At 39.7% G+C, this 26,190-nt stretch overlaps 2 protein-coding genes across 13 annotated transcripts in view; both read right to left on the bottom strand.

Moving 5' to 3' along the window:
• Positions 1–1,280, bottom strand: part of CALCRL (calcitonin receptor like receptor) — a 68,132-nt gene extending 66,852 nt beyond the window's left edge. The window contains exon 1 of the mRNA XM_075093972.1: positions 1,010–1,280. The gene's annotated coding sequence lies outside the window, so the exon portion shown is untranslated. The remainder of the gene's footprint in view (positions 1–1,009) is intronic.
• Positions 1,281–9,173: 7,893 nt separating this feature from the next.
• TFPI (tissue factor pathway inhibitor) overlaps positions 9,174–26,190 on the bottom strand; it is an 85,341-nt gene continuing 68,324 nt past the window's right edge. For 4 of the 12 annotated variants that reach the window (XM_075093981.1, XM_075093979.1, XM_075093980.1 and 1 more), the window contains 7 exons: positions 24,505–24,564; positions 23,466–23,504; positions 20,125–20,301; positions 17,960–18,055; positions 17,390–17,482; positions 9,828–10,010; positions 9,174–9,461 (listed from right to left, as the gene is read on the bottom strand). In XM_075093981.1, coding sequence (XP_074950082.1) covers positions 9,349–9,461; positions 9,828–10,010; positions 17,390–17,482; positions 17,960–18,055; positions 20,125–20,301; positions 23,466–23,504; positions 24,505–24,564 — 761 coding nt within the window. In that variant the 3' untranslated portion in view covers positions 9,174–9,348. Of the gene's footprint in view, positions 9,462–9,827; positions 10,011–16,470; positions 16,711–17,389; positions 17,483–17,959; positions 18,056–20,124; positions 20,302–23,465; positions 23,505–24,504; positions 24,565–26,190 lie in introns of those variants that run through there. The other 8 variants (XM_075093986.1, XM_075093985.1, XM_075093983.1 and 5 more) reach the window with 4 other exon arrangements.

The raw sequence follows: 26,190 nt of genomic DNA, 5'->3' as shown, positions 1-26,190 counted from the left end.
GCCCCTATAAAATATATAGATGACTAAATGAATCATTGTAGATCAAATCCAAGTGTGATTTATAGCCAATACTATTTCTTAACTATTCTTCAGAAACAAGATTTATTTTCCTGATTCTACAGATCCATTACTTACACACAAGCAACTGACTAGTTGTAGCAATCTCAGTAATGCAACCGCATTTGTAAGAACAGAGGACATCGCATCTGTTTTGGAAAGCTGAAGAAGTGGCAAGGCTCTTAACTGCCTTTCAGCTGATACTGGAAGGCACTGAATCACCACTTCCCACCGTTCAATAGTTTCTCAAGGAAAGGGAGTAGTGGACAACTACCTTTCAATAAATCAGTTCGGTGTTTGCAGGAAAAATCTCCACGAGTAATGCCCCGGCAGGCGTACAAACTTCCAACTCGAGCTAACTTTTTCTCAAGTGAACAGAAAGCCCAAACAAAACAGAAGCTTTATCTTTTTAGTTTTGTAATTACAACACAAAACCTAATTATAAAATAACTCAAGTATGACCTCTTTCCGGTACAATAACGTCAATAAGATTAAAGGAATATTCAGTAAGGAAATCTACACCACTTCATCACCTAATACAGGCTTCTCTTGAAAGAACTCCAGTTGTATTGAATTAGTCCTAAGGACCCTTTTCAAACCAATGAGCCTCTAATTCTCTCCAGATGCAAAGACAGAAATTTGGTTAGCTAATACTAGATGTTTTAGACAGAATCCCTTAAGTGTTAATCAGGGTATTTTTATCTCCCTTTCTACCTATTTATCGTTGATTACTTCCTCAAGGAGATATTATAACACCGCCAGTCATAAAATCAGCTCAGCTCACTAAAAATAAACGAAGCTTTTCCTCGTACCCCCTTCTCCCTGCAGATTACGTATCACACGCCGAGGTTAATGTAAAAGCACGCACACACGCGTAAATATAAATGCATTCAGATGGCACAAAAATACTGTTCTTAGGTAAAGCGATGCAACTGTTCTGATCAGTACTCACCGCACTGAGTTTTTACGAGAACGGTTTCGGGTAAATCAGTTCAGTGAGGGAGTCGGGAGATGTTTCGTTCCCTGCTCCCCGGCCAGGAGACCTACGAGAGCCCGATCCTCCCGCCGGCTGTAATCCGGTTCCCGAGCCCGCGGGGAGCGGTGGCCCCGGGAGAGGAGCCCGCGGGGAGAGGTGGCCCCGCCGCGCCGCGCCGGGCTCGGCGGAGAAGCGCTGCTGCGGGCAGCGCCGGGAGCGTGTCAGATTGTAAGTGAGGAGCGGCGGCAGCAGCGAAACATCAGAGCTTCCTGTTACATCACCCTGACCCCGCCTGCAGCCAGCGTTAAGTTACTTTTCTTTCTCAAATGGCATGTCCCAGGGAAGCCGGGCTCCTCCGGTGTCCGCCGGCGGGAGCGGGGAGCTGCCCGAGCCTCGGCGGTGGCCGCCCGCCAGCCCCGCGGCGCGCCTGTCCCCGCACCTTGCCCGGGGCCGGCGGCGGCTCCTCCGCCCGGGGCAGAGCCCCGCTCTGCAGCCAGCCGGGACGTACCCACCCGCTCGGCTGGAAAGGAGGGGACCACGGGACCTGTCTTTTCACGCACCGAGCCAGCGAGGTTCCTCCTCCTCGAACTTGACCCAGAGAAAGAAACCAGTTTGGCCCTTTTTTCAGAGACAACCAGCACGCCATGGCTGCATTCCTCCTTCACACGGCTGACCCGACCCACCTCTGCCAGACACCGCAGGGGCTGCATTGCGTCCCGCACTGCAAGTGCTGAAAAGCTCCACAGAGAAATACTTTTATTCCTCAAATGTAAAATGCAGAATCAAATTTTCAAATTCAAGCAAGTGCATAATTTAAAGGGCCACTTTATTGGGGTAGACCGACTAAGAACTCCCTGTATTTAAGTCAGTCAGTCTTTGAAACGCCAAGGGTAGAAAAAAGGCAGCAGGGGTGTGACAATTGCTGTACAGAACTCCAGGCTCTGGTTTTTTAAATGCCAGCAATTTGAAAGCACAAATACGAGCTGCCTGGTTTGAAAACTGCCATAATCAAAGACAAAACAAAATTAACTGCAATCCTTTTACTAACTTCAAAGAATTTTATATCAGGACCTAAAAATGTTTCTCTGAGAGCATTTATTACTTGTTCTTTGTACAACTGATACCTGTGCTACAGGTGGAATCTGTGCTCTCCAAATCAAGAGATAATTGCTGTATGCACAAGACAATACCGTGCTGAACAAGTGGGAGTTCATGGTGCGTTAAGCTCGAATACTACTAACACCGGTAACACCAATACTACTTATGGAAGGCCATAAGGACCTCCCAAAGGTTGTGGTTGCGTAAGTGGTCAGCAAATTATAACCATTTAATTTGCTCATGGAACATGGTAAGTATTCTGCTTGCTTCTCACTACCTCTTGTTCATCCACTCTTTTTATCAGCAAAAACTTTTGTGGAATAAGTTGTGAACTGGATGAGGGAATTCATCTGGCCATTGAAAATCTTTTCCTCAGAAATGAAAACAACCAAAACTAAAAAAAAAAAAAACCCCAACCAAAAACCCACAAATAAAACCACCAAAACCAACCAAACAAAAAACCCCGAAAACCCAACAAAAAACCAAACCAACCCCAAGCCAGGGTCAGGAAAAATCGGAAGAGGGAAGAAAAGAGGGACAGGAATGCTTTATATCCATATGGCCACTGGATAATACAAATTGTGAAATCGCATTCTATGGTCACTAAAAGAGCAGGCGTATGACTTTAATACTTACTTGGCATATGCAAGTGTTGGTGCCTCTATGATCTTACATCAACAGGAGAATGTTTGAGTTTTATAATCAGTGAAGAACTAAGAACTGGCACTCTAAACTTCCAGGCAATGTAAACAGATACAAGCTGGGGATTAGCTCTGATTCTGGACAGTGGTGGAAATGGAGTGCCGGAGCACCTCTCCTACGAGGACAGGCTGAGAGAGCTGGGGTTGTTTAGTCTGGAGAAGAGAAAGCTGCAGGGAGAGCTTATTGCAGCTTTCCAGTACTTAAAGGGGGACTATAGGAAAGATGGGGGCAATATTTTTAGCAAGGCCTGTTGTGACAGGACAAGGGGTAATGGTTTTAAACTAAAGGAGGATAGATTTACACTGGATATAAGGAAAAAATTTTTTACTGTGAGGGTGGTGAAACACTGGCATGGGTTGCCCAGAGAGGTGGTGGATGCCCCATCCCTGGAAACATCCAAGGCCAGGTTGGACAGGGCTCCGAGCAACCTGATCTAGTTGGAGATGCCCCTGCTCACTGCAGGGGGGTTGGACTAGATGAACTCTAAAGGTGCCTTCCAACCCAAACCATTCTATGATATGATTCTATAATATGAAATTAACTTCTCTGAAATAAATGGTGGCACCACAGGCAGTGGAATTTCATCAGAAGTGAGCCTGGCTGCATTATTTTAGACCAATTATGTCTAGGCTATGGACTACAACATGTTGTATGCTACACACTGTAACCTAGAAAATAATCCATGCATTCCAGCCAAGCACACGTGTTCAAGACAGGCATCTGAATTAGCTGGAGGGATTTATTACATAGGCCATGTTTGATTTGGCATGTCAAATCCCATGGAGTTGTGTGGGGTTTGGGGTTTTTTAAGTTTTAGTTCAGAAGTCTTACATCCTACTTATTTAGCTATCATTTGAACTTTCTTACTCCTACTCTACAGGTATTTGAGACATCTCAGCTGGTGTAATTTACACTTCAAAGATGCAGAAGGCCCTCACGCTGTGTCAACTACCCCTTCTTCTGGCTGAAAGGCACCTAAATCACACCAATAGAGGCTGCCTTGGTTATCAAGAGCATGGGCGTGAGCCGTTCAAAAGGCATCTAAGTGAGCACAACTGACTGTACTTTAATCAAAGAAAGCTTAAAACCATGCAAAAGAAAATGTCTAGTTCTATCTCTTACCACAAACTTTGATCTGATCTGAAAAGGTCAAGGAGAAATACGGTTTTGCAAATAACGAGACTACTCATGACGGGCTACGAAAATCCCTCTCTCTAGCGCTGCCGTTGTGACAGATGCCTCTCCCCTTACAACAAAGGGACTGTGGTGGTAGGCTGCTTTTCCCAAATGTCCCTTCCGGAGAGGCGGTCGAGCACAGCAGTGCCCGCGCTGGGCCGTGCCCGGGGCAGCCGAGGCGCTCGGCGCCGCCGGTCCCGCCGGCTTCGCCGCAGAGGCCCCATTGCCGGTAAGGCCCTTCCTCGCGGCGCCTCGCAGCAGCAGGTCCCGCGGCGGCCCTGTCCCGCGGGGGTGGCCTGCCGAGGGCGGCGGGCCGGGCCGGGGAGGGGCGGGGGGGCGGGCGGGCCGTGGGGGGGAACGGGCGGTGCGTGGCGGGCCGCGGTGCGCGGCGCGGCGCTGCCACCTGGCGCGCGGTGGCCGGGCTGCGCCCACCCGCGCCCCCGGCCCGACCCCCACCAGCGCCTGCACCTCGCCGGGCCGAGGAATCGGGAATAAGGAGAATACCTTGCCCGCCCGCCGCGCTCCCCTCGGGAGGGGCTGCCGAGCTCACGCACGGTCGGTGACAAAAGGGTCCCGTGAAAATAACCCTTGACGGGTGACTTGCGGTGCGGCCTTGCTACAGGTTCGAAAGCGATGACGGCATAAACAAAACCAAGGAAAATCCTCCTGCTTGGCAAGGTATTGCCTATGAATAAAATATTAACAGCTCATGTTTGAACACTTAATAGCCATAAATATATATTCCACTTTACTCAAACCTGGGTCTTTCTCAAGAGACGATACCCCCAAAAGCAATCAGTTATGAAACATACTCCCTATATCCACTTTAATATGTTTGAAAGGTAGAATCTAGAAAGATGAAGACTTTCTCAAAATGTAAATAAATCTATTGGGTTTGAAATAGTAGATGGATTGGAGATGCAGGGAGGAATGCTGCCTCAAATCAACTTGGAAAGAGAAGAGCAGGGGACAAAGCAAAAAGGAGAAAAGGGAGCATCAGTATATATAAAAAGCATATATATATAAAATATATGTATATGTATGTATATATGTGAAATCACATATTACAATCACTAGAAGAGGAGTATATATATTATTTATAATGTTATATTATAGCATGATATATATCAGTAAAACTGTGAGGAAAAGAGAATAAATAAAAAGACTTTATAATATTTCTCAAAGACATTTTGCTTCATCTTCTTTATGGACTAAGGGCACGTACCAAGTTATTACATCTCAGGTGATACATGGAAACTCCTCAAATTTCTGTGAAATTGCTTTGGCTCGTTGGCTTCCATCATATAGCACAGGAGACCTTTCACAGCACCCTGCATTTTTCCTCCAAAGCAACCGGGGCAGATTCTGGAATTAAACGACTGGATGAATGGAACTGTAGTTAACTGGGAATGTACAGACACTGGAATGCCTCAGCATAGCTTCCTTGTCTGACCTTTTCACCATTCTGCCATATGAATCCCTACCTTTTCCCTGTGTTATGGCTCAATCATTCCCCCTTCTACATTCACCCTTTAATTATCTTTGAGAAATTAATAGATCGTTTTCCCTATTCTTGCATTTGGTTGTTCTGCAGATATTGAAGACACAGGAATGAAAAGAACTGAATGAAGGAGAAGGGCACAAAAGAAACTTCTTGTGGAGTTGATGAAGATCAGATCAGACCACACTGTAGTCTGGACTTTTTGCAGGAAAAACTAATTCAATGCACCGTAGAGCTGTACAAAAACAAGAAAGGAAGACAGCTGGATAACTGGTATGGTGGCCAAACCTAGTACACATACCAAAAGCGTGCTCTCTCATACCAAATCTCTGATTATAATTAGATCAGTTTTTATGCAGTCTACAACATTCCAGCCTTCATTCTCATTGCACTAAGTCACGAACATAAAAGATGAATCACTTTGTAATGTTTTCTTAGTCAATTGAAATAGAGATACTGTTGAGATACCATAACTTTAAAGCCTTTTTCTGTCTCAACAATGACATATGAGATCCCTCAACGGATCACTTGATTCATCACTGTTACTATAAAACGAATGCATGAGAAGTTTTGCTAGTACAGTATAAGTAGGGGGTGGGACAGCATGGGGGAGTACCTGTTAGTCCTGTCCTAGCCACAGCAGTTCTGGAAGAAAACACTGCACAGTCCTGGGGAGCAACTGAGTACACTCAGTGAGGAGGCCCTGTTAGCTTTCAGGAGAGCTCAGCAAGCAGGACACTTGGGAGAACGGGCAGCAGCCACACAGCCAGGTTTCTGCAGGGGCAGAAAGGATGATCTTTCCTAGACTTCCAGGGTAGATTTTGCAGGTGTTGAACCCTGGCAGCCAGGGAGAAGTCACTGGACCAAGGAGTGAGCCTGAAGGAGAGAGACTGCCATGACATGATACAGTCATCACAAGCCAATCTGCGTGTAAATAAATTCATCTATTCTTTCCTCTCTATCTTCTATGTCTATCGTCTCATTCAGAGTATTCTGTTTTAGAAAGTTCATCGTTCTAGTTTATGATCTCATAAAACTTACAGAATTTACAAATCCTTGTTAGTGTTCTTGGTGGGACTGCTTTAAGAAACACCATGGGCAAACCCCTTCCCCTTCCTCCCAGCTGCTGCAAGGCTCAGACCAGAGTCCTGTCATAACTGAAAACACCACCAGGTTTAGAGCTGCAGCCACAGCTGGGCAGAGGACACTGCCTCAGGAACAGCTCTGTCCCCACCACCTTCAGTTGGGCTTGATGCTGAGAAAAAACTCTCCTTAAAGAAACACTGCCACCAATAACGCCGAGTCATATAAACACTGGGGTTACCTGAAAGTTGTACTCCTGCTGTTAAAGAGTGAGTTTCGTTCTCTTCTACATGAAAGCTCTAGATGTTTTGGTTTAATGGGAGTCATGGTCAAATACCTCAAAATCATGCTAGGGAATACCACATTTCTTTGTAAAAGGATTTTAACATGGTATATAGGAGAGTACTGCCTATTTGCCAGACATCAGTGACAGAAGGCGGCTGTTGCAGATGTGTTAGCACTTGACACCTTCCCCCTGCCCCCTGTAATCTGGAACCATAGACTCAGCATGTCTTTCCTGAGTCACTGAGCTGCTGGAGAAGCCAAGTTGCACATACCTCAGCCTTGTCTCCACTCCAAGGTACATCACACAATCTAGCTGTTACTTAAGTTTTAATACTGGCAGTCCACGGGAAATCATTAAGAATAAGAATGGAAGATGAGATATTTTTACTGTCTTCATCATAAAATTTATACAAGAAAAGGTGCAGACACCTGTGCACTCACCTGCATTCCTTACCAGGCAGACACAAGGCAGTGTCAGTGTAGAAGCAGGGTAACTGTGGCATTAGTGGGGTGTTTGGCCCGCTGGTAACTCCTGCTTTCAGAGGCCATGTTCACTACTCTGCTAAGGCAGTTGCTATGCTGCAAGTGGGAAGGCCTGGGAGCAGTTTAAACCATGGGCTCTCCACTTGTCTGCAGTGACAAATTCCAGCTGTTCCAAGTGTTTAATCTACTGCTCTGCTCCTGTGCAGTGCAACTCACATCTACAGACTCAGCTCCTAGTGCATGGAGTCCAGGCAATACCTGGAGAGTAAGGTCAATAGAAGTGATGAACTAGAATGGAAAGATATCAAACTGGAAGAGAAACTGGCAGGTAACTACGTACCAAATTAATTCTGTGTAGAGAACTGACGTTACTAGTTTTCAGCAGTCTATGGAATTTATAGTTTTCCTGTCAGAAACGCCCTTGTCTGATTTATATAGTTATTGCGTTATAAGTCTGTGGTTCTTAGATTTTATATGACAAGACTCTGCATAAATGTTTTCTGGCATACATTTCAGTTTCATGAGCATTTTTCAAATCAGACTTACTAGATCCTGGAATAAAAGAGTCATGAAAGGACTTAGGCACCAGAAAAGAGATTTGGATAGTATTTCTGTATAAAAACCTGTGACTTTTACTTACCCCCTCACTCAGACATTTAGAAAGTATAAATGCTTTCATTTTCAGCAGTAAAACTTAGACTCTTTGTGGAGTTAGTCCAAAGTTCATCAGGCATTTAACACACAGGTTTTCTGAAATCACACACGTGATTCATAGTGCACAGGCAAAGGCAGCTGAGTCCAACAGATCATTTATTATTCTGTCATTTCTGTCCTTGCTCCTTGCTGCAGTGTCCAACCCCTCACATCTATTTCAGCTACTTATTTCCACACGACCTCTCACAAACAGCAGTGTAACTATCCTCAGTAGTTTTAAGCATAAAGAGGAAACCTGTGATACATAAAATATTTACAACATCAAAGAAGACAGGCAACAGTTTCAAAAATATCCTTTTGTTTCATAGGCAGCAAGGTGCTTCTAAAAAAACTTTATAGGAAACCAACTTTTTTTTTTAATTATTTCTTCTTTCTTTTAAAACAATTCTCATTATAAAAGATTTACCCAAGATCGGATAGGTGCCTTGGAGAAGGGCAGGAACTATAGTACTGTTTCACGTCAATCTTAAAAAACCCATGAAAACCCAACCAAAAAACCCTCTCAAAGTCAACTGGAGAGTAAGCATAGTGTTATATCTAAAGCAACTGTATTTATTTCTAAGAAAGGATTTTTTTTTAATTTAATATATATTTCTGGGAATTATTAACTTGCTAGCCATAAATCCAGTTCAGTAACAGGGATAAAAATAAATGATCCCAGGAAATATATTTTTAAATCTTAGCAAATATATGTCACATTGCTTCACACTTCTACAATTTTGACACTCTCTCTACAGTTTTTGGTGGGTTAACTCTGATCTCACATTTGTTTTACAGTAGTGTAATTATATGCACTTTGATAGAGTTAAATCTAGCTTGCATAACCTGAAGTAAATCTGATTAAAACAAACCCAGTGTCTATTTCCTCTTTATAACAATAGACCTATCTTTTAATCTATGATTGACAAGTGATTACTCTTTGACAAGCATTATGGTTTCTTTAGCACAAAAATAGATTTCAGAAAAGAATAATGGGGTAATAAACTAAATTTGAATCCTGTCTAATTTTTAATCATTATGGGTTATACACCTACACAGTCTGTTCTATCCTGTGTCAGCTCTGACAATTATGTACAATGAAACTACAATTTAAGAGCCTTTATCAAAGTCAAAGGTAATGTTTATTAACATGAATGAGGAATACATAATAAAAATATAAGCAGCTTAATAATATGTAATCAAAATAATCAGTAGAGTAAATATATTTGAAGGGTGTACACTAAAGGATTTCATTCACAGGTGAATAGTAGTTTACTTCACATTTCCATAAAAATCAAAGTTGTATTCTTTCAGGGATGATTTCCTCACCCAGAGCTTTTACTGACTGTTTCTTTCTTTTCTTCTTGATTTTTATTAATTTTCTTTCGCTTTTTTTTTTATTGAATCCTAAAGGTAAAATGAAGAAAGTAAGATTAGATGCTGTATGATTAACATATCCAAGATTATCAGAAATAAGAGACAAGTCTTGTTTTCAAGAAACATTCTTAAAAAAACAGAACACTCTCTTACCTAAAGTCTTCATATGCCTGACCAATGCCAAGTTGTCTTATTTCTCTCCTTGTACACCATATTTTACTGTCCATCTTTCTCTCTCTAGCTCTGTCTCTCTTTTGAGTTCCATTTTCACTTTTCTAAGACTTTCAACTATTACATTTTAACAGGCCAATACTGACTACCAAAAGTTGCAAGGATACTTCAGCCTGCATAATATTTGCCTCTTACGACAGTTTGTCGCAGTATCACTTCCCATACCTTTCTTGCAGTTCCTCAAACATGACTTTCTGGAGGTGAAATTATTTTCATTCCCACCACAACCACTGTAGCTAAATGGGTGACATCTTCCAGTTGAGTAGTTGTAGAAAAATCTTAACTCTTTGGCTCTACAAAGTCCTCTGTCCATAGGGGTCATGCACAAAGAAGGGATAGGGGGTGGTTCTAGAAATACCAAGAAAAAGAGGGTTAGAGACAACACTGCAGTTACCAGTTTTCTGTCACCTTGATATTGTAGATGAGATTTGAAGCTCACAGAACTTCAAAATTTATATGAAATTTACTGGCAAATTTAATTCTGCCCTCCTGAAAATCCAGGATACTTTACATAAACATCTGCCTTTTTATGATTACAAAAAATGCTACAGCGAATGTTATTCTCTCTTTGAATTCCAAAAGCAAGCAAAAGCTTACCTGAAAGCAAAGTTTGTTTCACAGAATCATAGAGGAATCATTAAGGTTGGAAAAGACCTCTAGGATCATCAAGCCTAACTGTCAACCCAACACTATCATGTCTCCTAAACCATGCCCTGAAGTGCCACGCCTACACATTTTTTGTAACACCGAACAAGTTCCTATACATTTAGTGAGAAAATTGACACATCTGTAATAGGGGATAGTATTCAAATACAATTCGAGAAGTTTCAAGTGAAGTGTTTGTAGAAAATGAAATAAATTAAACTTGGACAGCTTTAAAAAACATGGTAAATATATATGATAATTAAGTGAATTTTCCTAATTACTGCTAGACATTCTGAAATCAAAGATAAAGGTAAAGGTAAAAGTACCCAGCATTTCTAACATAAGGTTCAATACCTTAACATTGGTTTTATCATATGAATACAGAAAGTTTGACCTAAGTAATTGTTGTGGTTTAACCCCAGCTGGCAGCTAAGCACCACGCAGCCACTCACTCACTCCCCCCGTGGTGGGATGGCAGAGAGCATCAAAGAGTAGAGGTGAGAAAGCTCATGGGTTGAGGTAAAGACAGTTTAATAGGTAAAGCAAAAGCTGTGTGCACAAGCAAAACAAAACAAGGAATTTGTGCACCATTTCCTATTGACAAGCGGCTGTTCAGCCATCCCCAGGAAAGCAGGGCTCCATTATGCGTAACAGTCACTTGGGAAGACAAAATCCCATCACTCCAAATGTACCCCCCTTCTTTCTTCTTCCCCCAGGTTTATATGCTGAGCATGATGCCATATGATGTGGAATATCCCTTGGGCCAGCTGGGGTCATCTGTCCCAGCTGTGTCCCCTCCCAACTTCTTGTGTGCCCCCAGCCCACTCACTGGTGGGGTGGTGTGGTGTGAGAAGCAGAAAAGCAGAAAGCAACACTGTTACCAGAGCAAATCCAAAACCTAGCCCCATACCAGCTACTATGAAGAAAATTAACTCTATCTCAGCCAAAACCAGCACAGTAATAGAAATTGGTCTATTGGAAAACACTGAGCAATTACTGACAAATAGCTTGTAACTTGCAGAATAACAAAGGATCGAACGTGAAGAGTAAGTGCACAAAGTGACTGAGATGCTGGTGCTTTAGCGCTGCTGTTAGGTTATTACCATTCCAAGGAGTAGGCTGATAGTTTTTTTCTTCAGTGTCGCTGCAAGTGAGAGTATGAGAACTGAAACACTGGAAGATGAACCTGAGGTATCCGAAGTATCTGGGCACTGGAACAAGTTCAAGAAGCAAATCCGTACCAGAATTCCCAAACCTGGAGAAACTTCATCATCTATCACCCTGGAGTGACTCTCACACAAAAACAGAACTGACACAATTGCTGCACAGGATGTAAGAAACTGAATGGGAGCCATTACATCATCAGTTATGAGAACCCAAAGGAGCACCCTTCTCCTTCAAGAGGTAGCAGAATTGAGATAGCTGAGATCTGAATGCATTAAAAGGAAATGTGAGGGTAGTCAGATGGCCTTCTTGAAGTTACAAAGTCAGGTAGAAGTGGTTCAGAGGGAAAAGCAAGTAAAAATTTTAGGGAACAATTTGGGTTACAACAGAGCTGAAGACAGCCTGTTGTCACAAAAGTGGGAAGCAGATGAGTTGCTGAAAGCAAGAAGTTATGAATTAACTTGGGCAATTCAAGAGGCTGACAAGAAAATATCCAAAAAGAACACACTACATCTTACTTGTCTTACACATATTACGCCTGCTGAAAAAGCTTCATCTGCCAAGTATAACAGCTGAACTGGCAGGGTGAAAAAGTATGAAAAAATTGCTGGAAAAGAAATAGAATGGTGATTTATGGAAAGCTAAGACAGCAAAATGAAATTAATATATTTGAAGCCGTGTTAGCAACATCATACTCTTCAAAAGAATCCCGAAATGCAAAACCTTGAGTGATGAGTTGGTTTATCAAGATAGATTAAGTTAGTTTCAGGTTAGAAAATGAGCACTACTTAATTTCTTTTTATAACTGTGACATTATTGTAAGAGTAAGGTTCACTCTGGATCCAGAGTAAGAGCCCACAATGTGATACAATTTATATTAAATCTACTTTTTTATTTATAATGAGGATGGTAGTTAAATTAATTAATGCAATGCTTTTGGTACCCCTCTAACTTAAAACTCTTGTGCTTGGAACTAATTCCATCTCTCCCAAGCTGTAGAGGATGTTAGCTTTGAAAGCAAGTCTTCACCAACATTAAAAAAATATGCTTACCTACTTTAACCTAATAATTTCTGAACCTAAAAAGAACAAAGCAGAGAGGCTTGCCAGTGACGAAAGGGCCAAACAGCATAGGCTTGTTAATTATATAACAGCATTTAAACATGTACTTTGTAATGTAAATTACTTATCTGGTATGTAGAATTTTCCAGAGACATTCCAGAGTCCCCTCATGAAGGAGTTCTCACAATGACCATAAGCTTTAGAGGAGCCATGGAGCCTGTGATGTGGTTACTGGTGAATAAGGACTACCTATGTACATATAATGCAACTGGCAGAGTGGCATCCAAATGCTATTCAGAATCCCTCTTGTACTTTTTATAAAAATTATATTGTTCTTTGCCTAGATCATTGATAGATAAATACCCCAGATACCAAACACTATTCCTGTTCATCTTCAAAACATTTGCATATTCTTTACACTCACAGAAGGAACCAGCCCATGAAGAAACCCTCTTAATTTTGCTACGTAAGAGCCATTTTTAAAACAAGACAGTATATTAAAATGAAAATAAAATGACTTATCATTATTTCCCATCTGCTGAGGATCATAAAAATTATGAATTAATTTCAATATACTGACCACTAAAAGGCTTTTTAACTTCAAGTTACTGTAAACATAAAATATGTTCTGTGTCATGCCCAGCCCAACATCTTTACTGGCAGGACAACCTGTAAGCCTGTGAGCCAGTACGTTAACAGAGTCACTAGGAGCATTAAATGGTCCACCTAAGTTTTCTCTGTTCAGCCCCAGCTTCTAATACTGCACTTATGTATATGATGTGACAGTAAGTTTAGATATTATGCCTGTTCTTGAGTTTCTTTCTCAAATGTTTTGGTTTTACAACCCCATTTTTCTGAGTCGTTGAAATGTTTTATCTCCTGCTTTTTCTGTGATGGAAAAAGGAAAGAAAAAAATCCCACAATCCACAAAACTGCACAGAGAGGAAGGAGTACGCACTGAAAGCAACAGGAAAAAAAATAGCAATACATATCCCACTATCAGAACTATTTTCCCCTAATCTAGTCATTACAGGTCTATTAATTACAGATCAAATTATTGAGAGACTACTTGAGATAGAAATGCTGTTTTTCACTCTATTTTTTTCTCAATTTAGATTACATTTTAGCATTTTTTTCCACAGTGCAAGTAGCATTACTCATTACATTACATAACTCATTACATGTTAACATCAAGTGGATCACATGAACCAAAAAATTAATGTGTTCATGCTATCTTGTTTATCCAAAATATCTGATTTAAACAGGTTTTAAATATCTAATAGCAAGCTCATAGACTTGGATTTGCTGTATTATTTGCCAAAAATATGCAACATAAGTCAGGTCATGAACAGGTATGGGAAAAAAGAATTTACAGCTCATCCAGGCAAAGGACAAATGAAGGCTTCCAAGCTGAGTTACACATTTCCAGTTGTAAAGTTTTCTTCTGGAAAATGCTGATACAATGAAAATACAAAGTTCCAGTCCTCAGAAATATGCTAATTCCATCAAAAACTTTTGAAGGAAATCAGACCTTGAAACTCATCTCAAGTGGAGCTTGAGAAGGGGAACTCCCACCACTAGCTCTGCAGGAGCTTCTCAAATGGGTTTCAGGCTTAACTACAGCAGACTACAGCATTGATCTTTCTGTTCTCTTTCTGTTACTTCTTTTTCTTGATGATGCAGGCATTTGGTCTGGTTTTGTTCTGGTAAGAGAATAAGACCTAAAACTGCAATATTTGATAATTTGTTTCTGAAAAATTAGGTAAACTAATTATATGAAATATGCAGTAGATAAAAAAGGTGGCTGTTCTTAGCCTTCGCTGCTACCTAAACAATCTTTGAATGTGTATGGTTTAAGATTTAATTCTTATAATACGGTATTTTCTTGAATTCCAGTCACCCCCCTCTGTGGTGTGAACAGATGACATGATCATGCTTCAGAATCTCCGACACAAGCATATTCAGGTATAGAATCATATTTATAAAAAATAATCCCAACCTTGCATTGCAACAATAATAATTATCCCTCAGCTTTAGCTGGGGTGGTGTGATAATGAACTGTTAATTAATGACAGTACAAACGAAGCTTGAAATGATTTTGGTGAGCTGGATGACAGAATGCTTACTGCATTCTTTCACTAGACGCAGGTGTGTGACATTCATGAAGCTTCAGATTTATTGCCAGGTTTTTGATATATGCAGACTTCAGTATCTCATTTCTGGTTGCAGCAAAGAGAAAAGAAGAGAGTCTTCAAGTAGACAAGCTATTACAAAAATAATGAGTCATCTGCACTTGACAGTACTCTGTCAGTATAAAATGGTGCAGATCCATTATAGTGAATAGAACTGTGTCGATTTCTATCAGCAAAAGATACAGCCCTGACTTTAAGAAATAATAACAGGAACTGTCTCTGTGCACCTTTCCATATTTGCTGAGTTGAAAATTGACTTTTGATCCTGCACCCCACTTAGATCTCACAAATCAAATGTAGAGTATAGCACTCATTATTTCCTACCATAGATCACTTTGTATAACCTAAAAATGAAAGTTTGATTCTTGGCTTCACTTTCTCTTAACTTTTGCAGAATAAAAGTTATTTTGCATCTTGCAGCAGAGTAAGACCAGAACAACCTTCACGCTCTGCAGAAAGTTCATTGTTGAGACAGCACTAGAAGTTTCATGTTTATATGCAGAAAAAAAGAGTTTGTTTTGTTTGGCCGTAAAAGAGTTTAATTTTCTGAAGGTCAAGAACTTTGTTGGAAATCTATTAAACTGATATCATTAAAGAGCTACACATACCACCAATAACATGCATTTTTTCTTGAAATCAAGATGAAATAGCATTTCAATTGTGAGGTAAGGTATTCTATAAGACACAACCCCTTGCTTTTTTTTTTTTTTTAATGGTGGTCTCGTATTCAAAAATAATAATAAAAAAAGTTACATAGCCAGGCCAATATACTTGCAAAATTAGCATTAGAGTGGCAAAACAGCTACTTTGCCTGTGCTTGAAAGCCGGGCATCAGCCACCCCATCCCAAACAGTCCATCTTGACCTCATATGTGCACAGACACATTTTTGTCCCTTACAGTGGGCCATGGGGAGTCACAGCACATGTTTGTGTGAGATGGCTCTACCTTGTCATTTCAGTTTACACCTTGACCTCTAGTAATAGCAGGAATGGAAGCTATGTTCTCCACATCTCTGTGGAGAAATCAGATGTCAGCTTTGGCCCTACTCTTTCCTCCCCCGGTAGTGGGATTGCACAAAGCACAGGATTCTAGCCCATCCCAGCAGCCTGAAAGGTACAGGCTGATCAACAGAATGGCAGCAGGTGGCTGCACAGGGCAGCCTAGTGCAAGACAGAGGTTATATAGTAGGGAAGAACTGGTGGGGTCTTCAGACTTGCCACTGAACACATCGGTACTTCCAAGGTCACATTTCTTACCTGAGCCATCCAGCTACACTGATTCCACCCATCCTTGTTCTCCAACCCTTTCTTCCACCAACTTTTGAGTCTTCTTTTTCTCTTACCATCACCTCTCTCTCCGAAAATCAGCTCTACCAGAAAATTTGCTATTGCTGACACAACCAAGAACCCTTCAGTTTCCTCTGAGAAAATATAGTGAAACATGCCCCTTTGCTTGTACAGATTAGTTATTTTGGGGATTAGGGGATTCATACTATGAGTAAAACCTTCAGGTAATGTGTACACTCTTATGTCCCTAGACTTATTACCAGGCCTTAAATCATTCAAATGTTTTTCAGTGACATAAGTTGCCAAAAGCTTTACTGTTTTATATTCAGTTATTTTATATAACAGAGTGCATTGATGCTTTGTATGTGGTAAACAAACAATCCGACTCTCACAGAAACTTACCTCAACCCAACAGTGCATGTGGATCACAGTGCAGGCAAAAAAAAAAAAAAAATAGAATAGAGCCAACACACATTCAAGATTTATTAGACATATCGTTCTCAGCGAAGAGCACAGGAATGTTATCCTACATGCCCATTATCTTGCAGATCATATTAAACACAAAAGCCTTAATGAATTTGTAAGCCATCACTCAAACCCCAAAAGTACAAGTAAGTGTAAATGCAAAAAAAACCAAAAGAAATACTTGGTAAGAACGCTCAGGCTTTTCCCAACTGTTTCTTGTTTCCTCTTGCATAACTGTGGATCATAAAAATGACATGCCTCAAATTCAATCACCCTTTACAGAGTGAGCAAGTACCAGCAATCTATAGTGGACAGCCTCCATCTGTAGAAACTGTTAAAACCTAGCCCTCTATGGTAAAGGTCCAGATTCTCATCTGCATTATAATACACAGTGCAAAAATACCTTGAAGCAGACACAAAATTAGTTCACACTCACTTTGATTATACTCACACCAAGAACTGAGTTTAATATGGCCTTAGTGAAAATAAAAATTTATTATGATAAACATACTGTGCCATATTCCAAAATCCTACTATGGTCCTTTCTTAAAGGGTAAAAGGAGCTTTAAATCAGCTGCAATTTAGATCCCCACAAAAACATTAATTTTGACTAAAAGAACTCTGCATCACTGCTTTTGGTCTTTAAATTTTTGTATTTATCAGACCTTCAGGAAGCACACACTTTCAGAAAAGGACAAGATACGGTCAGTCTTCCACTTGCTGATATTTAAGGAAGATTTGTAAGTAGCAATATATTTCTTTGCTTTGACGTTCTCTGCTTATCAAAACATTTGACACAGATGGAAGCCCATTCTTTAGTCTTAGATATGTTGGAAAATGGGTAGAAATGGAAAAGTAATTCAGAGCACAAATAAAAGACCAAGAGCTAAGAACTGTAGAAGTGAATTCTTACCAAAAAAAAAGGGAAACTGGTTGCGCTCTTCCTTTGGTGAACTACTGTTCGGAGTGTTGGACTTGTCATTTGGAGCAGTTGGCAACAAATTGACTAAAAGGAAAAAAAAAGGTCTGAAACAGTAAGTGATGGGTTATCTACACACAGCAAAGCTCTGAAAATAAGCTGTGATTGGCACCTATTTGCCTTGCTCCATGCCAATATTAATACCAGTAAAAGGCAGCATTTCTTTAAGTCCCACTGATGTGCTGAGGCAGCTTGGGGATGGATTTCTTTTTCTTCTTTTATTTTACTGATGTAAGATTTAAATCAAACTCGGTTTGGTAAGGTTATTTTTATATTACTAGCAGACACTCTAACATTTGCAATTGTAAACCTTTTTCAAAGTATGTATTACTGCAACAAAATGGCTATGAAGCTAGTTTTAATGATTTAATGACTCTGAATTTACCGTGCTTATGCATTTCAACTAATATACATATCTTCAAGTAAACAGGAAAATTAATGGACAAGACAAGGAGTGTCTGCATTAAAAAAGGATAACTATAAACAGAAAAAAAAAATTCTTACCAAAAATCCCAGGAAACTGGTTGTGTTCTTCCTCTGGGGAACTACTGTTCACAGTGTTAGGATGTTCTTCAGCTGGAACAATTGGCAATAAATTTGCTAAAAGAAAAACGAAAGGAAAAAAAATTAGGAAAAAACATCAAAAAATATTCAATATCACTAAGGTAAAAACTTTGATCTCTTTAAACCACGGCAAAGGCCCCTAACTCACTCTTTCTTCTTGGGTATTCATATAAATTTACATGGAGGTGTTATTTCAGGTTAAAGAAGGGAAGGGAAGGGAAGGGAAGGGAAGGGAAGGGAAGGGAAGGGAAGGGAAGGGAAGGGAAGGGAAGGGAAGGGAAGGGAAGGGAAGGGAAGGGAAGGGAAGGGAAGGGAAGGGAAGGGAAGGGAAGGGAAGGGAAGGGAAGGGAAGGGAAGGGAAGGGAGGAAGGGAGGAAGGAAAGGGAGGGAAGGAAGGAAGGAAGGAAAGGGAGGGAAGGAAGGAAGGAAAGGGAGGGAAGGAAGGAAGGAAAGGGAGGGAAGGAAGGAAGGAAGGAAGGAAGGAAGGAAGGAAGGAAGGAAGGAAGGAAGGAAGGAAGGAAGGAAGGAAGGAAGGAAGGAAGGAAGGAAGGAAGGAAGGAAGGAAGGAAGGAAGGAAGGAAGGAAGGAAGGAAGGAAGGAAGGAAGGAAGGAAGGAAGGAAGGAAGGAAGGAAGGAAAGGGAGGGGAGGGAGGGAGGGAGGGAGGGAGGGAGGGAGGGAGGAAGGAAGGAAGGAATGAAGGAAGGAAGGAAGGAAGGAAGGAAGGAAGGCAGGCATTCTGCAACTTCTAGTCCAGAAGCTAAAAGTCATATCAGAGCCCAGGAAGAAATGCTTCAGCAAAGGTAGGGGAAAAGCACATGGTTCTAGACCTATAACTTTAAAAAAATCTTTAAAAAAGAACCATAATGGGTCTTTCCTTTTCTAACTATGAATAAGATCAAGCTCCCCTTGCCAAAAGGACAGATTATGAAACAGTCCTGGACAAAGGTCCCCTAGAGACAAGCAAGATAAAAGGGTCTGGAGGCTCTGGGTGGGAAAATGTATTCATCCTATGAACAAAATGATGTACTCTGAGAAGGGGAGAGGAGTTACTATACTCTGATATAGAACAATTAATATGAACTGGTAGGATGAGGGAGTGGATGAATGATCTATCGTCAATCTGAATGGCTGTTTTGTAGCCTAAGCTTCACAGCCAAATCATTCAGAAGTAAGACAGGCTTCCTATAATTCTTTGGTGGGAAGATAACAACACACAATAAGGAAACAGCAAAACCAGAAATTCCTATATTGGCACCTCTTTTCCTTACAAGACTTCGTTTGAAAAGAGTATATTCAGATGTATGGGTTAAAAAAATCTATATGAACATTTTATGATATTTTAAAGCCAAGCAGCTGGCAGATTTTAGATTACAGAAAAAGACTGTAACCAGAATAGGTCCATTTCTTTGGTGTCTGCCATTATAATCACTATTACTGTAAACTCTCTGCCTTCTTCAATGTAGGTACCAATATTTTTACAATATATTTCAAACCAGATTTCCCCAAATTTCTGTCCTAGAAAGTGTTTTTATAAATTTTTCCCCTAATGGCAAGTTTAATGGAGAAATATGATACTCTAACGTCAAGGTACAGCCAGGAAACTACTCATTGTGGACTAAATCCCCTCTTCAGTTGAAATTGATGTTACTTCAATTACTTCATGTGTCTGTATTGCTTCTAACATTCTGTTTCAAATTACAGATCACTCACTGTTTGTTTCAACTTAGATAAATTAAATAAGATGCATATTTCTGAAAAGTAATATTGTGTTCTTTCTACACACACAGGTTTAATGGTTTAATATATATTTTGCAAGGGATTGTAGAATTAACATATATGCAGGCAACTAACTCTCATGAGAAAAGTAAAAAAGTAGGAGTCCTGTAATATTCATTAAAATTAACAGTATCTACAAGTTTTTTTAGTTTATATTTTTCATTTTTGTATTTCTACGTACAAATACGTATTACTAATGTTAATTTCAGATATAAGTTATTGCCACCACAGGGTACCTTAAGCTGCCTTTTTTCCATGCAAGATACCTTTAAAACACGGCATTGTTTACACAAGAATAAAACTAAAAATAATGAGGAAAACAACTTACAGTTGCCTTGGCAGGTAGTCTGGCATTCTTCCAAACTCTTGAAGTTGTTCTGGTTTCCTAGACACCCACCATACTTGAATACTTCACATATCTTTGTCTCTTTGTTATAGAAATACCTGGAAAAATAGCCTCGGCAGATTCCAGGGTCTTTCTCATGAAAGCAGAAGCTGGGCTTTTCTACGAACAATGGTAAATGATGAACAGGGTGGAGGAAGAAAAAACACACACATTCCAAGCCAACAATAGAACCGGAGGACATTTATAAAATAAACCTGTAACTTTGGTCTAAAGACCAACTGTAAAATAACTGCTGCTTTATTGTACTGGTTTTGTTCTACATGTAACACTGCAATATTATGTTGGAGCATTATAGGGACATTTTTACTGCTTTTTTTCCTCTTTTCAAATAGCCAGTAAATTATATCTTGGAAAATGAGGACTAGTGATTCCTTTAAGCGTCCTCCTACATTGAAGCTCTAAGAAGAAAATCAGTTTTTACTCTGAATTCAAACACGACTTGAATCTCAGCTGGATCATTTGAATCTAAGTACACATTCTTGTCAGTTATGCAGTTGTTTTAGTCAATGTTAGCGTGAATTATGCAGAAAGCAACGTTAAAACAGAAGGAAAAAGGAAATAGTTTTTTAAAAAGAACAGGAAAAAATCTAACAATGGATTTTGTCTGGGACAGTCTACTGCTATAAAAGGGTACAGGAAACTGAGAGACAGAGCAGCTATTCTAACTATCATTTTTCAGTCTCAGTTCCTTGTTTGCAATCAGTAACTACAATATCAACCAAGAAGTAGATAACAAATGAATACTGTGTAATTTGACTGAATATCAAGGCATGATACCATGGATTCTGGCAGAGAAGAAAAACACAGAGACATACAATAGTCTCCAAATGTCACTTTCTCATCCTATTCAATTGTTTCTCAAAATTATATACTTAAAAGAAGATAATGGAAACAATAATGAAATGTATGTGGAGGTATTCTTAAATTTTTGCTATTAGATGCTTTGAAATATGATTCTTGACTGAGCTGACTTGCAGAGAAAAGTGTATTTAGCCATCATATAAGACAATCATATTGGATGTGACATTTAAAGGCTTTCCTTACCTGTGAAACTTAATAGAATCTTGAGACTAAAACAGTGCGCAGAGGGCTGCCATTTTAATAAAAATTACTATAGAACAATTACTTTGAAGTCCCTAACATTTTTGGAGTAGATTACGGAGCTGTAAAGAAGTTAATAGATCTTTTTTAGACAAGTACCTGTTAAAAATCATTGCTAGAACAACAATATTATTAAATTCAATTGGTGCACATCATATATAAAACATCATAATAGCTCATAATTAGTGTTTTTCCAAGAAACAATTTTCAGTATTTTCTGTACCAAGTGTTATAAAGCTTCAGGAACAGCAAAATATCATTTTCAGAGATCACATGTAAAATTAAACTGTTAAAACATTCTCACATAAAGTAATAAAATCAACTATTTTAAGCGCTCCTGGATTGCTTAACTTTGATTTTTCACTACAGATTGCATTCTCTGCCGGTAAGTATATGTTTTCTACAGTTCAGTTATTTCACATTTCTTACCAATCAAATGCAGCACCTATTGGTGTTAATAGCTTTACAAAACTAAGTCCACATACACCAACAACTCTGAAAGGTATGGGCAAGGCATATGATATGCTTTCAGCTGAGAACAGAAATGAGACAGTTATGTAGACGGGTAGCAGGCAAGAATCTACCAGAGTGGTATCTATTCCATATATGACCTAATAGGTGCTCACAGACAGCAATAGCTACAGAATCAATTCCTTCATCAAACATTGCACAACATTGTGAACTAACAGAAAAAGATTATTAGATATATATTAACTGAGAAAAGAAGGCAGATAATATGGGTATACAAAGTAGACTACACGATTATGAATGATTCTTAAAAACAGCTGCTTTTCATTTAGAAAATCCTTATAATAAAATGGTTCTTGCAGAAAAAGGAAATTAAGTCCAAATAAGTTGAGCTCACAACTAACTTTTATAGCTACTTTTGAAGAGAGAGGTCATGAAGGCAATATAATCCCAGCTATACAAACTAGTATTATACTTCTAAATGCCATGTCTTTCTCCAGAGACTCAATATTCAAGACTACATTATTGGAAACAATAGTAAACATGCAATGATGTTGATGATAGCAACGAGCTCAGTTTAACAGGATATGCTCTGTTTTGTCATTAAAAGCAGGGAACTAGGGTCAGACCTTAAAGGAAGTAGTGCCAAATGTCTGCAGCATCTGTGGAAAATCAACTTCCATAGCATAGAATCACAGGGCAGGCGGGGTTATGCATTAAGAATGGAAAAGACAGCAGACAACAGGAAAAGAAAAACATCATCGCAGTATGAAAATATTCCAGAATACCATTCTGCAAAGACAAATGATTTGTCTATTTCAAAATGTATGTGCAAATATTGGTATTTCTGTGAGGAGGTAATGGCACACCAATTCAAGAGGAAGCAAGTGGAAGGAGGGTAAGGAAAGGAAGGTAAGCAGACAAAGAGGAGCCAGCTTATGAAGAGATTTTCTCAAGTCTGTATTTGAGCTGGGAGCTCTGGCTACCAGCATTGGGCCCAATCCAGGGAAGTCTCTAATCTGGAAAGAGCGGGTGGGGTAGAATAAGTCTTACAAACTCTATTTTAAGTGTCAAATATCCTTGTTAGGAATGTAAGTTACCTCAATAGAACAACAGACATTGATTCTCAGTGGTTAAGCACTGGTAGTTTAGGAAGTCTGGGTATCAGGCATTTAAATTTCTGTAAACAGTCTGCCCCTTCAGGAGTGGGAAACTTGCCCCCTTGCTTAATGAGTAATTAGGGGATCTGCCCTAACTGCTGCTAGCTCCTACACAGGCAATGCTTGAAAATTGCTGTTTCAGAGTGATTTTTTCCTATTTTTGCTAGCAGTGGATGAAGCATTTAGATTATTCTCAAAACACACAATAAGAGTTCCACATCACGGCTAATTATGTAACGCTTGAATCTCCACAGACTCCTTCTTTTCTCTTTACTGAAGAAAGAGGAAGAAAAGTGTAATGATGTGTTTATTTTGGGGACAAGAGATTGCAGCTACTGTCTTCAATGACCACAACTGTCCTCAAAGTCTTTGATGGATACAGAAGAAGAAGGCTGGGAGTAAGAACTCACTTCAGTATGACATTCGTGTTTTTATTAGGAGATAGCTTGGAACAATACATAAAGAATTTATCAAAAGAAGCTAAATCCCTTACCATTGTGTAAGAGTCTTAGATGACTACATAAACATAATTACCTTTCTTAATTTTTGCTAATGTCATCTTCTGAGGCAACTCTGCAATATAAATAAAAAGAAAAGTATTTAGCAAAAGCAGACATGTTAAGCCTCACCTGTGATACCACAGTGCTTAGCAGTGACTAAGAGCACCGAAAAGGAAGAATACAACATCTCTTCCCCTTCTTTCTTCTCCTTATTAGAGAAGTAGTACAAAAGCTTGTTCTGGAAGACTGAAGTATCGTCTCCTTTGTATGAGAAGACCTGCTATACTGGAAACTTCAGGATATGGAAAGTACTGGAATCAGATTTTGCCAATATTGAATTGAACAGAGAAAATACTCTTTGTGCTACTGGAACCAGAATCATGTATTACATAATCTTACTCCTCAAAAAGGGAGTAATTAGCAGATTTACTTACCCAAATGTTGTATCTACTGATACTGCTAACAGCTTCAGAGCTGGTCTAGTCGCCAATAAAGACCTCTCTCATGCTATCTAATTCCCTTTGCTATGCTATGTACTGTTTGAGTAAAGTGTTCATTACGCTGCTCATGATACTAAAGCCCATTCAGACCAGTATCTCCAACTATCTTTAGGGTAGCATACATGACAAACTTGTTTGCACTGTTGTTTTATTGCTTGATCAGCAGTGATGAAGTTGCTATTGTCATTTTTAATGGAGCAGCCTGGGTTTTATTGTACTTGCTCAAGAAGCTGGATATCTGAATTCAACCCCACATTCCTTTTCAGTGATTGAAAACAAACCTTCTCCCTCTAGGAGACTGTCTAATCATAAAACTACAAAGGAGTCCAAGGGGAGACCAGCTCATCCAATGTGTGATAAAGGCTGAAAATTTTTCAGCGGCTGAGAAATAGAAAAGTGGCCAAGGATAGCTTATATATTTTCTATTACAGAGCTATTTTGCACGGCACATGAAAGAGTAGCTTCTGGTCTTTACCCTAAATAATCTTAATCACATTGCTTCATAAGCCTCGTACTTTTATTAATGGCATTATAAAATGCTCTTTTCTCTAAAACTCTCCTTTGCCTACTGACCTCTTGCATCTGAGAGCAGGGGTAGAGTGGTACAGCTAATGCTCTGCTTGAAGTTGTCTGCTGGAAAGAAAACGCAGTTTTATTTTGCATTTTGCTCTCTCAGGCAATCAAACATACTATAATGAAGCAGTATATTTGCCTGACCCTGGACACCTATCTTAGCTACCACAGCCCCCCTTAAGAAGGAAACAATTCCCTACAGTACATGCTAAGAGTAGCAGCAGCACATTACAACTACTTTTAACTGCTGATGGATCTTCCTGCTTCAGTGGATACACGTCTTCCAGAGACCTGCTCATAAAGCCTCAGTGTAACATGGTCTAGCCTTCTCTGAAACATGAAATGAAAGGGAATTCAAAGGGAAGCATAGATTTTAATCTGAATTTAAATAACATGCTTTAGTCTCTCATGCTATGTTTCCCAGAAGGCCTTTAAGCCATACACCTAAAGGACTTCACTACAGCCCCTCTGTGACTTTATGTGTGGGATACACATAAAGCTCTGCCCAGCTGGCAAGGATGGGGAATAAAGGAGCGCTGCGCCCTATCTCAGCTTGGAGGTACCTACTAGCAAGACCACAGATGGAGGAACACTTCCAGCTGGAAAGCAGAGTTGCTGCTATGCCCTTCCTTGTTATGGAAGTAGTAACAGAAGATACCTGAGCCATCTGTATCCTCACCTTTTCTGTAATTTGCAATTTTAACCAGGTCTCCCCCTCCACTATTTATAGCAATCCCTTCACAGTCCAAAACTGAAAGGAATATTAGCAGTTTATTCTCCACTCATATTCCAGAACAAGTGTTTCTGACCATCCTTATATATATCACTATATATAGTGATATACCTTCTGTGGCTTCTATTTTAAGAGATGCTGCTGATGACTAATAAGCTTTTAACATTACCTGTACTGCCCTTGTGCATCATAATCCTACCACAGCTTTTTTTTTTTTTTTTTCTTCTGGAAGCATGGCCTGTGTTACATTTTCAAGGTAAATCTATTGGGTATAAATTCTGTCATGATACATTTTTCCTTCCACCTCTGGGACAATGCAGCTGGCATCCTTAAAAAAAAAATTATTTAAGGACAGGACATGCTCTTTAGAGTGACATATCATTTGTTTGAACATCTTCCAGAGCTTCCTTAATAGGAAGTAGGAGGAGGCTGTGCCTTCAGCATTTAATCCCATGACCTAAACCATGGACACTCATATTGGGCCTTTTCACCAGTTTCACTCAGCTGCTCCCTTCAGGCCAAAATCAGCAATCATACTTTGGCATAGATCTCTACTTTTCTGGCACAGAACAGGAAGAAGTTATTGTGAACTTATATAGGCCTAGAGTGTTTTAATCTTACTACAATGTCAACAGTATCTTTTTGCTTCTGGTTTTAGTCAAAAAGCCAAATCCACAGCTGAGTTAATTCCTTGTTTGTAAACAAACCGTATTTCTGAGTAGATCTGCTGTGTATATAACAGACATTAGAGTTGCTGTAATGCCCAGAACCTTTTATTAGCAGGTATTTTCCCATGTTAGAAGCATAAGTAGACTAAGATATATATTCACTGCCTTGAAAAGTAGGACCTTTGCACTAGTGATGACGTTTGTGATTCTACTCATATCCAGTAAACACTGGAGCGTATAGGCAAACTCCTCTTAAAAGTAATTTTTTCTTCTCTGAAGTGGTGA

The sequence above is a fragment of the Phalacrocorax aristotelis genome, chromosome 5 (genome assembly GCF_949628215.1).
Source record: "Phalacrocorax aristotelis chromosome 5, bGulAri2.1, whole genome shotgun sequence".
Taxonomy (NCBI): domain Eukaryota; kingdom Metazoa; phylum Chordata; class Aves; order Suliformes; family Phalacrocoracidae; genus Phalacrocorax; species Phalacrocorax aristotelis.
This window is presented reverse-complemented; position numbering and strand designations above follow the sequence as displayed.